Genomic DNA, 18766 nt, shown 5'->3' with positions numbered 1-18766 from the left:
ACATAGAACAAAAACAAAAAACTGGGTCACACCTCAGGGTTCCAAGTGAGACACCAACATCTTAGGGATAGTCATTTGTATTGTGGAAAGAGTAAGGCTTCTCTTAGCTCTGCAACTGGGCGCCTGAAAATCAGCTAACGAAGCTGATGAGGACTATTCCTCCAACACCAACACTGAAACCACCGGTCAAGTTTTACTAACAAATGCAGTCACGTCACAGAAAAAAAGGACTGGTAAGTGGTGCAGTACACCGAGGGCGGTCAACTGTGCGAATTGGCAGGGCATCGCTAGCTCTATTTCCACATCCCAGTCAGTCACATTATCAACCACCATGTGGCACTTGCACTCTGCCTGGCTATTAACCTCACTGGCCAAAAGGAAATGGACACAAAGAACAATGAGTGTGTGTGTGTGGTTTTTTTTTTTTGGGGGGGGGAGGAGACAGGAGAAAGAGTAGAGAGAGACAGGAGAGGAGGGGAGAGAGAGAGAGGGAGGGAGGGGGAGAGAGAGAAGAGAGAGGGAGGGAGGGGGAGAGAGAGGAGAGAGGGAAGAGGGAGAGAGGGAGAGAGGGGGGGAGGGAGGGGGAGGGAGGAAGAGAGAGGGATGGAGAGAGGAAGAGGGAGGGAGAGAGGGATGGAGAGAGGGAGGGAGAGAGGGATGGAGAGAGGAAGAGGGAGAGAGAGGGAGAGAGAGGGGGGAGGGAGGGAGAGAGAGGGATGGAGAGAGGAAGAGGGAGGAAGAGGGAGGGAGGGAGAGAGAGAGAGAATGAGAATGAGTGCAAGTCGCAGTGGCAACTTAAGCTGGCCTGAGAGAGACCAGGCCGCTAACTGCCATCTCTATCTCGGGACTCCCACCTCAAACCCAAATCCTTGGGCTACCTCTACACGGAACCCAGGGAGTACTCCATGCGCGCCTGCGCGCACACACACACCCCAGTTCCTGCCTGCCACACACATCCTGCACACACACGCGCACACACAACCAGTCCCTGCCTGCCTGCCAATATAAAGCTCTACAAGGCCTGGAAGCCCGCAGCCTAAAAAGCAAACCGAGTTGACCACCCCGGAAGCGCCAGCCAACGAGCCCCGCGAGCACCCGGCCTCCCTCGCGCTCACCTCCCACCGTCTACCCCAGCCTGGGCGGCACGCCACACCAAGCCGATCCCACGACGCCAAAACACCACCAAGGGGCCTCACGCCCACCTCCACAATCACAGAAGCAGCCGCCAGCACCGCCGCCGGAAACGCCCCCGTGCCTCACCGACCTGGGCTGATGTCACTTCCGTTGAAGCGTCATAGGCTAGAGCCCGGGGGCCTGGGGGCGGGACTCCCGGGAAATTTGAGAAGATCGGGGTGAAGGGAGCGAACAAGGGAAAGAAAGAGTGCAAGTGTACGCGGTAGTTTGTCAGTTTGACACAAGCTGGAGTTATCTGAAAGGAGGGAACTTCAACTGAGAAAATGCCTCCCTCCGTAAGACCCAGCTATACGCAAACCTGTAAAGCATTTTTCTTAACTAGTGATAGATGGAGGACGCCTACCCCATGGCGGGTGGTGCCATCCCTAGGATGCTGGTCCTGGGTTCTGTAAGAAAGCAGGCTGAGCAAGCCCTGAGGAGCAAGCCAGTAAGCAGCTCCCCTCAATGGCCTCTATCTACAACAGCTCCTGGATCCTCCAGGATCCTGCCCTGTTTGAGTTTCTGTCCTGACTTCCTTCAAGAATAAACAGTGATGTAAAGTATAAGCAAAATAAACCCTTTCCTCCCCGAATTGTTTTTTGGTCATGGTGTTTCATTGCAGCAATAGAAACCCAAACTAAGACAAGTTGGTACCAGGAGTGGGGTATTACTGTGACAGACCTAGTCATGTTTTGGGGAGGATTGTGGAAGGACCTTGGAACTTTGGGCTAGAAAAGCCACAGAGTGTTGAGAGCTCAGTCAGTTGTTCCAAGGAGCTGGGAAGATAACGTTGAGAGTGTTGCAGACGATGGAAGCCTGGCTTGTGAAGTTTCGGAGGGACATTTAAAGACTATCAGGACCGCCTGTCATTTTGAATTAAGACTCTGTGGTTCTGGTTAGCTGGGGCTGAACAATCAGCTTTGAATAACAAGAACTGCTAAAGTGAAACCTTGGCTTTGCTGAGATACTCAGTGTTGTTTGGCTGGAACTGAGAAATTAATGGTGCTTAAGAAGAGAACAGCATTGTTGAGGTGAAATCTACTGGGAAATGTTTCCTGAGAGCTATCACAGAGAGAAAGAGATGGGGAGGGGAGAAGAGGGGAGGGAGGGAAGGTGAGAGAGAGAGAATTTTTGGGCTAGAGAGATTACTGAAGTTAAAAGCACTTGTTGCTCTCCCACAACCATCCATAGCTCCAGTCCCAGGAGATTTAACACCCTCTTCTGACCTCTCAGAAAATCACACAAGCTCATGTCTTAGGGTTTAAATTGCTGTGAAGAGACACCATGACCACAGCAACTTTTTCGAGACAGGGTTTCTCTGTGTAGTTTTGGTGCCTGTCCTGGATCTCACTCTGTAGACCAGGCTGGCCACAAACTCACAGAGATCTGCCTGGCTCTACCTCCTGAGTGCTGGGATTAAAGGCATGCACCACCACTGCTTAGCACACAGCAACTCTTATAAAGGAAAACATTTAATTGGGTGGTAGTATGTGATTTTTTTTTTGTGTGTGTGTTCTGACAAATAAGCTTGCCTGAAGATCAGAAGGTGGAACTAGCCACTCGTTAACCATAGAGGCCAGGCAGTGGTGGCACATTCCTTTAATACCAGCACATGAGAGGCTCATGCCTTTGACACCACCACCTGGGAGGTGGAGGCAGGAATATAAGATGGCTAGGGACAGGACCTCAGCTTTCCAGGTGCTGGGATCAGAGGCATGATCCTCCCTAGTGCTGGGATTAAAGGTGTAAGCCACTACTGTCTGGCCTCTATGGTTAACTAGTGGCTACCTCCACACTGATAATGGTTCAGTCTATTATCATTATGGTGGGACATGGCAGTAGGCAGGCAGACATGGTGCTGGATAAGGAGCTGAAAATTCTACATCTTTAATCCACAGGCAGCAGGAAGTGATCTGTGTCTGTGACACCGAAAGTAGCTTGAGCATATCAAACCTCAAAGCCCACCCCCACAATGATGGGCTTTCTCCACCAAGGCCGCAGCTTCTCCAGGGCCACGTCTCCTGTATTAGTCAGAGTTCTCTAGAGTCACAGAACTTATGAAATGAATCAATCTCTCTCTCTCTCTCTCTCTCTCTCTCTCTCTCTCTCTCTCTCCATACATACATACATACATATACATACATATATGTATATATACATATAGATAGATAGATAGATAGATAGATAGATAGATAGATAGATAGATAGATAGGAATTTATTGGAATGACTTACAGGCTGCAGTCCAACAACAGCTAGTTGTCAATGGAAAGTCCAAGAATCTAGTAGTCGTTCAGTCCACAAGATAGGGTGTCTCAGCTGGTCTTCTGTACACGCTGAAATCCCAAAGTAGGCTCCAATGCCAGTGAAGGAATGGATGTGCTGACCAGATGAGAGCAAGCAGGCGAAGAAGGAATGATGCCTATTCCTCCTTCCCTGTCCTTATATAGGCTTCCAGCAGAAGGCGGGGCTCAGATTAAAGGTGTGTCTTCCAGCCTCAAGGTCTGGATGAAAGGCTTGTATCATCCGGCCTTTAGATCCAATCAAGTCCGGCCTTTAGATCCAATCAAGTCGGGCGGTGGTAATTGTAGAAATTACTATCAATACTCAAACTGTCCTATCTTTAGGAGTTGAAACCTGTTAAAGCTTGTTCCAGAGTGATTCAATCCATTCCTGGAGTCTTTGTAGCATCTTTACCATCTGGCATGACCAAGTGTTCCAGGATTTTTTTTTTAACTACATCTTCTGTCCCAGATTTGTGGGCAATTGTTTTCCTAAGAAGCCCTGTGTCACACTCTGGGTATTATGAAGTTAGAATGCTCATTTCTGTGAGCTGGCCATTGCCTTTAAGATGTAGGATGTTAGCCAGGTGTGTTAGTACACGCTTGCAAATCCCAGCAGTCAGAAGGCTGAGACTTGAAGATCAAGACTTGGAGCCAGCTGGGCAGTGGTGGCACACACCTTTAATCCCAGCACTCAGGAGGCAGAGCCAGGTGGATCTCTATGAGTTTGAGGCCAGCCTGGTCTCCAAAGCGAGTTCCAGGACAGGCACCAAAACTACACGGAGAAATCTTGTCTCGAAAAACAAAACAAAACAACAACAACAAAAAAAAAAAAAGATTTGGAGGCAGTCTGGACTACAAATCAAGACCCTGCATCCAAAAACAAACAAACAGATCTCAGAAGTTGATAGACAAGCAGATAGAGATGCATCCTGCTGGTTGAACTTAGCCACTTCTATGTGCAACAGTCTCTTCTTTTTTCTATATTCTAAACTCCTAGCTCCTCAAGATAAAGGGGATGATGAATTTGAACACCATTATCAATTACTCATTTGTTTATCCCCTCATACTATAATCTCAAGAGAGCAATAATAATGTCACCATCACCAAGGCGATATCTGAGAATGGTTACATAATTTTTTTTTCTTTGTTTGTTGCTTGCTTGGTTGGTTGGTTTTTCAATACAGGTTTTCACTATGTAGTGCTGGCTGAACTGAGACTCACTCAAACTCAGAGATCCGCCTGTCTCAGCCTCCCGAGTGCTGGGATTAAAAGTGCGTGCGGCCACCTCCTGGCTCATGAATTGTTTTACACATGCTGTCCAAATTCCTTAGTTTGAAAATGGTATTGCAGTGGTATTGTGTTCCCCAATATATTGTGTACCCTCATAAACTTTTCTGGGATCAGAGACAGAACAGCCACAATATTAAACATAGAGGATAGGCAGTGGTAGCACACGCCTTTAATCCTAGCATTCCAGAGGTAGAAATCCCTCTGCATCTCTGTGAGTTCAAGGCCATATTGGAAACAGCCAGGCATGGAGACACACGCCTTTAATCCCAAGAAGTGAGCCTTTAATCCCAGGGAGTGATGGCAGAAGGCAGAAAGGTATATAAGGTCTTCAACCAGGAACTAGAAGCATTTGGCTGGTTAAGCTTTCAGGCTTTCAATCAGCAGTTCAGCTGAGATTCATTCTGGATGAGGACTCAGAGGCATCCAGTCTGAGGAAACAGAATCAGCTGAGGAACTGGCAAGGTGAGGAAGCTGTGGCTTGCTCTGCTTTTCTGATCTTCCAGTTCACCCCAATAACTGGCCTCAGGTTTGATTTTTATTAATAAGTACCTTTAAGATTCATGTTACATCTGGCGCCCAACGTTTGTGGTACAAATTCTGGAAAAAGTCACTTGCCTGTGGCCTTTCAGGCCCCAGCTCAGACCTAAGCTACACGTTGCCGATTGTGGTGGCACACCGCATACCGCATACCACATACAGGTAGGATTTGCTGAAGGAGGGAGAGGCAGGAGGATCCCTGGGAGGCTTGCTAAGGAGAAGCTCCAGCTGACTGGGGACCATCGACAAACGGTGCCATGGGACCATGGAGTCAGCGGCTGCTGCTCTGAGTTGCTGGCTTCTTCTCATCATGTTGGTGACTGCGATGCTGCTGCTACCTGGGACAAAGGGTTTACCGCTACTTGTTCAGAAAAGAATTGACAGGACCATCGTGTTACAAGAAAGCATCGGCAAAGGTCAGTTTAGAAAAGTTTGGCAAGACAAATGGTGGGAGAAATTGCTGTGAAGATTTTCTCTTCTAGAGAAGAACGTTCATGGTTCTGAGAGACAGACATGAGACTACGATTGCTCCAAACCACAGAGGAGGCACCAAAAAAAAAAAAAAGGTCTGCAGGGAACCATGACCACACCTAACAGCGACTTTGAAATCTTCAAAAGGAAGACAGGACTCCACAAAGATGACTCCACATGGACTATGGTAAAGCCATTAAGCTGCTTTGGACTACAAACTGCTCAGGACAATTTCGAGATGGCTAGCTGAGATGATCCAGCCTGACAGACTACTTGAACAAGGACTTGAAACAAGCCCTGAACTTTCTCATTTTGCAGCAACTGGACAAATGATACAGGACTTGACAATTAACCCAAAAATTTTCTTTTCAGGATTCCTTAAAGATGTCTTCACCCCTAGAAATCGGGAAGTAATTTTAAGAAAAAGATGCCCACATTCCCAAGAAGTGGGGTGGGTGGTTTTTGGTCATTTAATGAGTTATGGATATTGTCATTGTTTACAAAGGTTGGTTACAAGTTGTTGATTGTTAATGGTCAGGAAAAAAGCTGAACAAGGAGACTAGATTCAGAGATTTGTTAAAAAAAAAAAAGAAAGAAAGAAAAAGAGAATATAGATATGAAGTAGATCAAATCTACTCTGAGAAAAAAGATAAATAATAGGATAAATGGGTAGATCACTGAATCTACACTAAAAAGAAAAAGAGGAAGATATAAAAATTACAAAATGTAGATTACTGAATCTATTATGGAAAGAAAAAATACTTTTAAAAAGGAATTACTTGTTTTAAATAGGATAAGTAATGAAATTTTTGTCTGAATTTATCAAATGTTACTGGACATTGTTAGTATATATAATAGAGTTTTTTGTCTGAATCTGTCAAATGTTAATGGACTAGACATTGTTAATGTAATTTTTGACTGTATATATTGTATATACTTATTAGACAGTTTTTCTTGTATTGGTTATAAGCTTTTTTAAATTTTAGATAAAAAGAGAGGAAATGTGGTGGTATTGTGTTCCCCAAAATATTGTGTACCCTAATAAACTTATCTGGGGTCAGAGAACAGAAAAGCCACTAGATACTTAGGATAGGCAGTGGTAGCACACACCTTTAATCCTAGCATTCCAGAGGCAGAAATCCATGTGTTTAAGGATACAGCCAAGCATGGTGACTCACGCCTTTAATCCCAGGGAGTGGTGGTAGAAAGCAGAAAGGTATATAAGGCGTGAGGACCAGAAACTAGAAGCTTCTAGCTGGTTAAGCTTCAGGCTTTTGAGCAGCAGTTCAGCTGAGAGCTATTGGGATGAGGACACAGATGCTTCCAGTCTGAGGAAACAAGACCAGCTGAGAAGTTGGCCAGGTGAGGTTAGCTGTGGCCCATTCTGTCTCTCTGATCTTCCAGTGTTCACCCCAATAACTGGCCTCAGGTTTGATTTTATTAATAAGAACTTTTAAGATTCCTGCTACACTATGGGAAAACCATTAAGCTGATTAACACCACCAAAAGATAGACTTGGGACTACAAACTGTTTAGGACAATTTCAAGATGGCTAGCTGAGATGATCCAGCCTGACAGACTACTTGAACAAGAACTTGAAACAAGCCCTGCACTTTCTCATTATGCAGCGACTGGACAAATGATACAGGACTTGACTATTAACCCCAAATTTTTCTTTTCAGGATTCCCTAAAGATGTCTTCACCCCCAGAAAGCAGGAAGTAATTTTAAGAAAACAATGCTCACATTCCCAAGAGGTGGGACGGGAGGTTTTTGGTCATTTAATGAGTTTTGGATATTGTCATTGTTTACAATGGTTGGTTACAAGTTGTTGATTGTTAATGGTCAGGAAAAAAGCTGAACATGGAGATTAGATTCAGAGGTTTTGTTTAAAAAAAGAGAAAAAGAAAGAAGAGAATATAGATATGAGATAGATCATTGACTCTACTCTAAGAAAAAGAGATAAAGAAATAATAGGATAAATGGGTAGATCATTTATCTACACTGAAAAAGTGTACATGAATCTACACTGAAAAGAAAAAGGGGAAGATATAAAAATGACAAAAGGTAGATTATTGAAACTTTTATGAAAAGAAAAAAGAGAGAATATGAATATGATAAGATAAAAAGGTCAATTTTTGAATCTACTTTTAAAAAGGAACTACTTGTTTTAAATAAGATAAGTAATGAAAATTTCTTGTCTGAGTTTATCAAATGTTACTGGACTGGACATTGTTATATTTAATGGAGTTTTTTGTCTGAATCTGTCAAATGTTAATGGACTAGACATCATTAATGTAATCTTGACTGTGTATATTGTATATACTTATTGGATATAATTTTTCTTGTATTAGTTATAAGCTTTTTTAAATATTAGACAAAAAAGGGGGAAATGTAGTGGTATTGTGTTCCCCAACATATTGTGCACCCTAATAAACTTTTCTGGGATCAGAGACAGAACAGCCACAATATTAAACATAGAGGATAGGCAGTGGTAGCACACACCTTTAATCCTAGCATTCCAGAGGTAGAAATCCCTCTGCATCTCTGTGAGTTCAAGGCCACATTGGAAACAGCCAGGCATGGTGACACACACCTTTAATCCCAAGAAGTGAGCCTTTAATCCCAGGGAGTGATGGCAGATAGCAGAAAGGTATATAAGGCCTGAAGACCAGGAACTAGAAGCATTTGGCTGGTTAAGCTTTCAGGCTCTCAAGCAGCAGTTCAGCTGAGATTCATTCTGGATGAGGCCTCAGAGGCATCCAGTCTGAGGAAACAGGATCAGCTGAGGAACTGGCAAGGTGAGGAAGCTGTGGCTTGTTCTGCTTCTCTGGTCTTCCAGTTCACCCCAATAACTGGCCTCAGGTTTGATTTTTATTAATAAGTACCTTTAAGATTCATGCTACATGTTTTTTTTCCCCTACCATTTTAACCTGCACAATTCATTGTTGTTTTTTTTTTGTTTTGTTTTGTTTTTTTAAATGAAGATTTACTTTTTGTAGGTATGTGAGTATTGGGGAGGGCATGTGCACATGTTTGGGGGGGTGCACCTAGGTGCCCAGAGATACCAGAAGAGGGTGTCAATTCCCCTGGTGTTGGAGTTACAGGCAATTGTGAACTTCCCTACAAGGGTGCTGAGAATGAAACTTGGGTCCTCTGGAGGAGCATCAAGAACTCTGAACTGCTGAGCCATCTCTCTAGGCCTCCTTGGTTTGCTGCTGTTGGTTTTATTTTTAGAATATTCACAAAGTTATACAATTATCACTCCTAGCTTTAGAATATCTTCCCAATTTTGGAAGAGACCCTTTACCTCCTGTAAGATGAATTGCTAAATGGTCTTATTAATAAGAAACCCAGAGCCAGATATTCGGGTGAAAACTGAGAGATTAGAGGAATAGGACAAGCCACATTCAACCTCACCTTAACCAACTCCTCAGCCTCCAAAGAGACCTACTTCCTGTATACCCATGCCTATATGCCTTTCTGTCCCTGCCATCTCACTTCCTCTCTCTGCCCAGCTACATCACTTCCTCTTTCTGCCCAGCTCTGTCACTTCCTGTCTGTCTGTACAGACCTCAAGACCTCCCTGGTTAGTGCTGGGATTAAAGGCATGTGCCACCATGCCTGGATCTGTTCCCAGTGTAGCCTCCAACTCACAGAGATCTGGATGGATCTCTGCCTCCCGAATGCTAGGATTAAAGGCATGAGCTAGAAATCGCCTGACTTCTGTATTTACTATAGTGGCTGGCTTTTTCCTCTGATCCTCAGATAGGTTTTATTGGGGGTACACAGATAAAATATCACTACAATCTCCCAATTCCCTTTGCCCTATGTTCCCTGATAATCACTAAACTAATTTCCGACTCTATTTGCCTACTCTGGATAGTTTATAGGCTCCTCTATATTATAGCAGATAATACACATTTGTTTGCTGTTTCCACGCAGGATCTCATGTATTCCAGGCTGGCTGCAAATTTTCTGTAGCTGAGACTGATGTTTAACCTCTGACCATCCTGTCTTGATCCCCTGCTTGCTAGAATTACAGGTGTGTGCTACCATAGGAACTCAAGGATTTGGCATGCTGGACAACTCTCAACTGAGTTAGGTTTCTAGCTCCAAAGTTTTTGTTTGTTTGTTTGTTTTGTTTTTTGTTTTTGTTTTTAACAAAAACTGTAAGATTGGTAACTGGGCATCATTGTTCCCTCTGACTTTGGTTTGCTCCTTATGGTGGCCTGAAGCTCTTGGTGAATGGAAAACTATCTACTCCAGTCAGAAAGCATGACCGATAACTGCTAGCCACTACAAGCTGTTTGAGAAGGAAGTTGAGTGGGGTGATACTAGGAAGGGTCACATCCCAAGATGCAGGTCCTCTTAGCACACTAGTCACTGGAACTTCTGGTTGTATGGGTCTGGCATTCACCCCTAGTGGACACTGCCACAGACATTCCTGAGGGATGAGGCTTTCTGCATTGAAATGTGATGGCTTCTCATCCTTAAGGAGGGCTCTGCTCAGATGCCCCCCAAAGACCGAGGGCCCCAGCATCTGTCCTCACCTGGCTCCATCACCAGCTCTAGAACCCATGTTCCCTATGCAGGACTAGTAAAGCCCTGGTTACCACGAATTACATAATGTGCTTATGGATCAGACCTTTCCACCAGCTCTGGGGGCTTCTGAAAGCAGCCTTTAGTTTAGCGTTCAAGAGGATATACTCCATCAGCGTGTGACAAGTTAGAGAGTCAGACACCACCGACCCTCTGCCTGAGTCCTTCACCTCTCCATCGCCATGAGAAGACACAGCGGAAGACTGAGCTCAAGGTGTGAATGTGGCCTAACTTCAGGCTGAACCCTTTCCACATGGCTGGGCGGTGGTAGTGCACACCTTTGATCCCAGCACTCAGGAGGTAGAGGTAGGTGGATTTCTGTAAGTTCAAGGCCAGCCTGGCCTATGGAGCAAGTTCTAAACAGCTAGAGCTGTTACACAGAGAAATTCTGTCTCAAAAAAACAAAAAAAGAAAACAATAACAACAACAAAAACATCTTCATGTGTCGTACTTCCAGGTAATATTTTATTTATTATAGGTATTTCCTATATATTTCTAGATACTTGAGTTAGGGTTTTCTCTGTGGCATTAAATGCATTGACCTAAAGCTCTTAAGATATGACTAATATAAATGCATAAGCAAAATACAGGCCCAAAAACGGTCTTGTGTACAAACTTTTGGGTTTTTTTGTTTTGTTTTGTTTTTTGTTTTTTCAACACAGGGTTTCTCCATGTAGTTTTGGTGCCTGTCTTGGATCTTGCTCAGTAGACCAGGCTGGCCTCAAACTCACGGAGATCCACCTGGCTCTGCCTCCCAAGTGCTGGGATTAAAGGTGTGCACCACTGCTGCCTAGCTGTACAAACATTTTTTTTAAAAAGATTTATTTATTTATTATGTACACAGCATGTATGACTGCAGGTCAGAAGAGGGCACCAAATCTCATTACAGATGGTTGTGAGCCACCATGTGGTTGCTGGGAATTGAACTCAGGACCTCTAGAAGAGCAGTCAGTGCTCTTAACCTCTGAGCCATCTCTCCAGCCCCCAAACATTTTTTAAATGAACATTTTGTACAGTAAAGAAGAGAGACCAAGAGATGATACAGTGGTCTGTGACTACATCCTAGTACTCAGAAGGTTGGTAAAAGAAGAAAAAGAATATGGAATTCAAGGCCATCCTTGGCTACATAGCAAGTTCAGAGGCAGAGTGGGCTATACAAGACTCTGTCTCAAAAGTCATCCCTTTACTCTAGACCTGGTCCTACTGTCCAGAGAGTCTGTCCCTCTGTTCTTGGATCTTCCTAGACACAAGACCCAGCACTTCCTGAACAGGAACGGGGGCTTTGCAAGGACAGGAGAAACCTGTTTAGTCCAATAAAGAGTGAATAAAGGTGATCTCCACAGACAGTGTCCTAGACCCACGTGGGAAGGCTGCTCATTTGCCTTAGCAAATGGCAAGAGCACCTCAGTATTTTGAGCTGTCTTCTCCCTCTGTTCTGCATAGCTCCCAGTTGTCAAAGAACCCCGATAGATCCTGGCATGACCTGCTCTAAGCATCTTTCAAACTGGCCAGCCACTGGAGCACCCAGAGAGCTCTTCGGGGCTTTTCTGAGGCCCAGAGACCCGCTTACCCTTTCAGGTCTCCTAGCTGAAGCTGAATTTAGGAAGGCTCTGAAGTTCCTGTGGGCCACTGCTGTGCCCAGTGTCTGAGATCAGCATATAGAAAAGCAAGTCCAAAGTAGAAGGCAGGCACAACTCCCCAGAATCTGTTAAATCCCTGGAACAGCCCCCTGGTCTGGGGACTACAGGACAGTCTAAGCCTGGAGATGCTGAAGCTCAGAAGACCGCATCTGCACTTGGAAATGCTCACAACGGGCATGCTTTAAAGTCAGTCCATAAATAGGAGTCATATCCACCTTCTCTCCTGGTGACACGTTGAATTCCATTTGCTGCAGCAAGATGGCCAGGAAGAGAAAGACCTCCAATCGGCCAATGGTCTCCCCGATGCACCTCCGCTTGCCCAATCCAAAGAGAATGACTTTGTCACTCAAGGCTTTGTCCAGAGTGCCACTGGAGGTGAGAAACCTTTCAGGACGAAAGTTGTCTGGGTCACCCCACAGTTCCCTGTAAGCAAAAGGAGATAGTTGAAGTAGATGATCAGGGGCTTATAAGTATCAATTAGGTCATTTCCAAGGGGCAGGAGGGTCTGAAGCCCAGGAGAGGATGGACCTAACCCACCCAGGAGTTTCCACTGCCCCGTCAACTTACTGGTCGTGGTTAATCTGCCACTGGCTCACAAAGATACAACGTCCCTTGGGGATATAGAATCCACACAGACTTGTGTCTCTTGTGGTGCTGGGGAAAGAGGAAGCTCAGTCAGGCTCAGGGCCACAGGAGAAATCTCCCCGTTCCCCATGCCATGTCCCTCCCAGGAGCTCCGACTCACTGTGCACACTAGACTAAGGTCTAGTATCAAATATCAATGGCTCTATGGCCTGCCTGACCTGTGGGGGATGGTGAAAGGGGTGAAGGATGAATGCCGGAAAACCTCCAGGATGAAGGCCTCCAGATAGGGCAGCTGAGATCTGTCAGAAAACCGGGGCCTCCGACTCCTGCCAATCACGGTGTCTACAGAATACAGGGATTCAAGAAGATTAAGGGGTTGCCAAGACTTTATCAGAGTCCCCCACTTAGAGTCCTTTGAATGGAGCCACCACCTACCTAGCTCTTCCTGGATCTTTCTCTGTACCCTAGGGTTTGTAACCAGGTACATGAGGCTCCAAGAGATAGCAGTTGTCACTGTGTCAAACCCTGAACAGGACAGAAGAGAGGGAGAAGTTAGGTATGCGGCAGCTTCGGCTACCTGAGCACAGAAATTATACACTGAAGAGCACATACCAGCTCCAAAGAGGTCAAAAATGATACTAATGACCTTATCATCCGACAGCTGGACATTGGCATTCTCATCCAACCTTTTGTCCTGACAGTGCTCAATGAGGCTGTCTGTGATGTCCCGGATGTGGCCCTGGGAGACAAAGGAGCACAAAGTGAATGAATGGCTACCCACTACAGTCCAGACCTACCTCTCCATCTAGGCCTGGTCCCTCCCAGTCATTAGCAACCTGTTCAAGAAATGACACTCTGAAGCTGCTTTCCTAGCCTCCCTTGGCCTCTCCAAGTCTCTTTCCTACCTCAGAGAACTGATGGCCCCAGCTCAAGAGACTCTCGAGGCACAGAACCTGACACACTCTTAGTAATTAGATGTTCTTTAATGTTTTTCTACCGTGAGGCCAGGAGACAGGTTCCTTAACTCTTCCTGGTCCAGCAAGAAGTGGCCCAGGGCTCCTCCTATTCAGTGGCTCTTGTCCGATGGCCACACAGAGGGATTAGCCAAGAAAAGCTCTAGTGACCTTCTGAGGAGGGAGTGCACCCTGCTCCTGGCTTCAGGCTTGTCTGTGGCGTTCTGGCCCCAGACCCTACTTGCTTCCCTGACCACCACCTGCTTCTCCCAAGCCTCTACCTTCTCGAACGTTCGGTAGTGGTTTTTGATTAACTTCTGCATAAAGCTGTAGAACCTCTTATTCAAGTCCTTGAAGACATCCAGGGAAGAGTTAGGCAGGTAGCGGAGGACAGGGATGAAGTCAGCCGGGTATCCAGAGCCAGTAACTTCCCCAAACTCATTGCTCAGGTTGACTATGCTAAGCAGCTCTTGGTTATCATGGTCATAACGTTGGCCAAAGCACATGGCACAGACGACATTGGCCACAGACACTACCAAATACCTATAAGGGTCGAAGTGGCCAACCTCTGCCATCAGCTTCTGGAACTTGTTGACTAGGTATTCAGCCTCCTTGCTCACATGCTCCTCCAAATAGCAAGAGGATGCAGAAGCTGGGTCTGAGGCTATGGAGAAACTCTTCAAGGCATTCTGGGCCAGGCGCCGCCGGGCAGCCCATACTGGTCCAGAATCTGGGTTGAAAGCCATGCTCTGGCCATTACTGATGAAATTAAAACTGTAAAAGTCTGGCCGGCCCTTGAAATCTTCACCCTGCTTCACCAGGGCCTGCCGGATGGTGTTCAGGCCACTCAGCACCACCACAGGTGTGGAGCCAATGCGGATCTGCAGTACATCCCCATACTGCTTGCTCAGCTTTGTCAGTGATAGGTGTGGGTTCTTCCCCAGGGTCAATATATGCCCAATAAGGGGCCATCCCCAGGGTCCAGGTGGAGTCTTCAGGCCTTTAGGAACCCGAGTCCCTGTGGCTCTGACCACCCAGAATCCAAGGCAGAAGATGGTGATGGCCAGGAGCAGCTCTGTGGCTGACATGGAGTCTAGAAGTCCATACATGGAAGGCATGATCTAGGTGGCTGCTGAGAGATTAGGCAAGAAGAAAGAAAAGACAGACCATCAGACTGAGGGTGAGGGATGAGTATCCTGAAGTGGTACCGTGCTGGTTAAAGAAAGGAGAAGCCTTCCACCTAGAGCTGCCTACCGGGCATGGAGAGAGACAGAGATGGTTTGTTGAGCTGCCACTGTGTGCCCAAAATTCCACAGTTCTTTTTTCCCACACACAGAAAGGCTAGGATCAGGTGGACTAAGCTCTCTTGTAGAGAAGTCTCAGTACCCTGGAAGCTAAGTGTGATTTGGTCTTGGTTTTTTCATACGATATATGTTGATCATATTCTTCCCACTCACACAGTCTTTTTTTTTTTTTATTCAATCCTAGCCCTAAGCTTATGAGGAAGGAAGGCTTCAGTAAGACAGAGAGGGTAAGTAACATTCTCAAAGCTACACAGGTAGGAAGTTTGGGTACATTTTCAACCCAAGTCACTCACTTCCAGAAAACCTCTCTTTACTACTGTGAGATTTCTGTCTTTTTTTTTTTTTTTTTTTTTTTTTTTTTTTTTTTTTTTGAGACAGGGTTTCTCTGTGCAGTTTTGGTGCCTGTCCTGGATCTCACTCTCTAGACCAGGCTGGCCTTGAACTCACAGAGATCCGCCTGGCTCTGCCTCTCAAGTGCTGGGATTAAAGGCATGTGCCACCACTGCCCGGCAACTGTGGGATTTCAAACAGTGACTTCCAATGTCTATGGTTTCCATTAACTTCAATGCTGTCATTTACTTTGTATTTTCTAAAATCAGCTTTACATCCACCAGGTAGCATCATCCTAAACAATCTCTGTGTCTAAATACAGCTTTGATCTCCCCCCCAACCCATTCCAATAAATGCACAGTTAACACATATCACCCAAAGGGTCTCTTTGGGTCCTACCCGCCACCTTTGGAAAAGCCATCTTATCGGGGAATTAGAGATCATTTGCTCCTTTGGCCTCATTTCATACTCTAGGGGGAACTAAACCTGCAAATGGGGCACTGACTTGCCCAAGTCAGTCAGCAATCGCGAGAGAGCTCTTAGGGAAAGCTCCATGGAACGTCCAGCTACCATCACAGGTGCCTCCCTTTGAGAGTGAAAACATTCGAGTTCTCAGTTCTCCATGTTCATCGCAGGGTCTAAAGATGGTCACTTAACCCCAGTAGAGGACAGGAATGGGAGAGGGCACAGACAACCAATCCCCAAGGCCCGTTACTCTCAGGTCTGGTTCTCCCAGCTCAGCCGAGCCACACTTCAAAAGCAGATAGATACGGCTCCGAATAACAGTAATCCAGGCCAGGCTTTTTGTTGTGCTCATTGCTCATGAATGAATAGCCTGGCTTCCCCCACTTTTGCAGGTCATAAGAAAGCAATAAATAAATAAATAAATAAATAAATAAATAAATAAATAAATAAATAAATAAATAAATAAGTAAGTAAGTAAGTAAATAGAAGATTCCCACTAGGTTAGGGCTGTAAGAAAACTACTGACTGGAATCAGAAAAACCAAGAACGGATCTAAACTTAACCAGAACTGAGAGGACACTTTCTCTTTAGGCTTGTTCCAGAAAAGGTATGCAACTTTACAGTCTGCTCTACTGCTCTGCCCAGTCAGGAGAGTCACTTTGCAGTGAAATGTGGTCCGGGTGGTCCTGGACCAGTCCTTTTACCTTTGAAGCTTTGATTATGTAACCGAGAGAAGTAAGAGAAGATTGCCCAAGTCAGCTGGGAGGTGGTGCACTCAGGAGGCAGAGGCAGATGGATCTCTGAGTTTGAGGCCAGCCTGGTCTACAGAGCCAGTTCTAGGACAGCTAGAGCCAAACAGAGAAACCCTATTTCGAAAAACAAACAAACAAACAAACAAAAATAAAGTTTGCCCAATTCAGAGAGCACAGATCCTAGGACAAGCTCTGAACCACATAAGACAAGAAGATGTACAGTTCCTCCCCCAAAGACTACAGTCACCTTGAAGGGGAAGGGGCTTCCTGGAGAAGGTGACTCTCAAAGCATGCTGGAGACTCAGTATCTTCCTTCAGTGAAGTGGGGATACTGTCCCCCTGTGTATGCCATAGTTTCCCCTTCAACATAATTGGCATCCCCTTTGGAAGATGGAAGAGCCAGGGGGAAATGCAACTCATATTTCCACCAGCTAGCAGTCTATCAAGCTGATTGTACCCCTGTAAGGATGGAAGAGACTGTGCGTGGGATAGGGAACCCCTGAGTAGTGGGTGGTGCCAAAGCTCCTGCTGAGGCCAGCCAGAAACTCTTAGCTCTGACTTGCTACCCTTTGGGAGGGTACAGACTATCAGGGGTAGTTTTTAAATAAGACAGAGAACAGCTAGAAAAAGCTCAATGCATCTCCCCTATCCACGCAGAGAGGAGCCCTCTCCCCCACCGGCAGTCCCGAGGAAAGAGCTACACGGTGCAGGGACGAGGAAGCCCCCAGCGATCAGTGAGGCAGTGGGAGTTGACCTGGAAGCGGAGGGTATTTATCTCATTTCTATATAAAGATCTGACACTAGCTACTGGAACTTAGGCAAGTCCTTTTAGTTCTTTGGGCTCAGTTTCTCCCCTAAGGAATTTGCCTGCTCACAAAAAAAGGCTTTTAGTCTCTTATCATGGAGGGGCTACCCGGCACCCCCTCATCCAAACTATCCTTTTATTGGGAAGAAGAGCCAAGCCAGGAGCTCCCAGTACTCACCTTTGGCTGTGAGGAGGTGCTGAACTGAAGAGTGTTCGCTGGGGACCCCAAGGAGGATCAGGGAAGGCTCCAAGGAACTACCACCTTCAAGGTCAGGGTGAAGGCATCACCACCTTTATAGGACTCGGTGTCTGTGGCCACGCCCTCTCCCCTGGAGCCCAGTGATGGGACAGAGGGAGGGGCAGCCTTAGGGAACGCTCTAGGCAGGAGTGGGGGGTGAGATTGGCAAGAAGCCATTATGGGGACATCTGATACAGGTGTGGGCACATAAAAAAGTGAAGGCTGGGGTCACCCCCACTTTCAAGGTGCTCCATGGACAGCACAGAATCCTGCTTGGGGGGCGGTTGAGCGGAAATCCTGGGGCAGCCTAAAAACCGAGTACTGGGGGCTCCATTCCGGGCCACGGGGGTCCACTATTTTTGCACCCCGAAAACACTGGGTGTGTAAGATCCTCTCGCCCACTACAAGCCAATGGGTGCCAGGAAAGGCTAGTGGAAGGAGAACTGCTGGGTGGTGACTTGGTGACTTTCCTTCCCTGGCTCCTGAGTCCAAACTCGCGTGAGAAGCGCAACGACCCCAGCCCCGAGGTCACGGACAGGAAGGCCAGTGGCGCCATTGGACTGACTCTGTCCTTCACAGATTGGGGACCGGCCGAAGTTCGTGCTGCTTGATCTAGGGGTGGGGATGGATGGCAGGCGTACGGATAGCACCTCTAGGGTCACTTTAGGCAAGCTACAAGCGTTGGAGACCCCTCTTGCAGCTCCCTCTGGGCTCCCGGGGCTTGCTAGTGTTTTGCATACAGAAGCAGACCACATAGAGAAATCAGGCGATGGGTAGCTGCGGAGCTAGCGGCGGAGAGTGGAGGAAAGGGTGGAGGGAGGATTCACGCGAGCTGGCAAGAGGATCAGGGGCCACAAAGGGGGATGCTTGGTGCACGCAGGCTCTTGGGGAGTGCGTGCGTGAGCCTGCTCGTTCCTCCGGGGGCAGAGGTCGGCCTGCCTGTCCCAGCCCCACCTACTGGGGGCGAGGTGCTGTGAGTAGCGTGAGAAGGAACTGGAGGCCCGCGTGCAGCCACCCAGCTACCCAGCTCACAACCGGGCGCGGGTCCCAGTGTAGTCACGCTAGCGGGGGAGGGGAACCGGGGTGAGGCTCTTAAAGGGCCAGTCTCTCTTAGGGCGTTGGGGTGGGGCTTGAGAGATAGAAGTAGTCTAAGCTTTGCTAGGGCGGTGCAAAGGGCCAGGTTTGCGTGCGGAGCTTGGCTTCTGCCTGAGAGCAAAGGCCTGACAGCGTGTGTCCACATTTTTAGTGGCAAGACACGCAGCACCACCCGGCACGCCTAGCTAGCTGCTTTGCAGGCACTCTCTGGCCCTGAAGAGTGCTCCCAAAGAAAGATGTCTAA

The 18766-nt window shown here is 46.8% G+C and overlaps 2 protein-coding genes across 6 annotated transcripts in view; both read right to left on the bottom strand.

The window, feature by feature from the left end:
- The window catches only part of Edc3 (enhancer of mRNA decapping 3), a 31193-nt gene extending 29911 nt beyond the window's left edge, over positions 1–1282 (bottom strand). Inside the window, exon 1 of one of the 4 annotated variants that reach the window (XM_076576367.1) lies at positions 1203–1282. The gene's annotated coding sequence lies outside the window, so the exon portion shown is untranslated. Of the gene's footprint in view, positions 1–1115 lie in introns of all 4 variants that reach the window. The other 3 variants (XM_006971523.4, XM_076576366.1, XM_016004099.3) reach the window with 3 other exon arrangements.
- Positions 1283–10792: 9510 nt separating this feature from the next.
- On the bottom strand, positions 10793–17773 carry Cyp1a1 (cytochrome P450 family 1 subfamily A member 1). 2 transcript variants are annotated; one of them, XM_016004089.3, is made up of 7 exons: positions 17368–17773; positions 13815–14662; positions 13193–13319; positions 13016–13105; positions 12799–12922; positions 12563–12649; positions 10793–12418 (listed from the first exon to the last, which is right to left on the bottom strand). In XM_016004089.3, exons 2-7 carry the CDS (start codon positions 14649–14651, stop codon positions 12109–12111), a joined length of 1575 nt encoding a protein of 524 aa, XP_015859575.1. In that variant the 5' UTR covers positions 14652–14662; positions 17368–17773; the 3' UTR covers positions 10793–12108. The 2 variants fall into 2 exon arrangements, with proteins under 2 accessions (XP_015859575.1, XP_006971586.1); XM_006971524.4 differs by having other exon boundaries at positions 13815–14665; positions 17368–17772.
- Positions 17774–18766: the final 993 nt, after the last annotated feature.

The sequence above is a fragment of the Peromyscus maniculatus genome, chromosome 7 (assembly GCF_049852395.1).
Source record: "Peromyscus maniculatus bairdii isolate BWxNUB_F1_BW_parent chromosome 7, HU_Pman_BW_mat_3.1, whole genome shotgun sequence".
Classification (NCBI taxonomy): Eukaryota; Metazoa; Chordata; class Mammalia; order Rodentia; family Cricetidae; genus Peromyscus; species Peromyscus maniculatus.
This window is presented reverse-complemented; position numbering and strand designations above follow the sequence as displayed.

Bases quoted from the DNA above. Each gene is read 5' to 3' on its own strand.
- Cyp1a1 (XM_016004089.3), bottom strand. From the start codon at position 14,651: ATGCCTTCCATGTATGGACTTCTAGACTCCATGTCAGCCACAGAGCTG. The intron at 13,320-13,814 runs GTAGAGGCTTGG...TTTGTCTCCCAG, and splicing joins ACTACCGAACGTTCGAGAAG to GGCCACATCCGGGACATCAC. The intron at 12,923-13,015 runs GTAGGTGGTGGC...TGTATTCTGTAG, and splicing joins AAAGATCCAGGAAGAGCTAG to ACACCGTGATTGGCAGGAGT.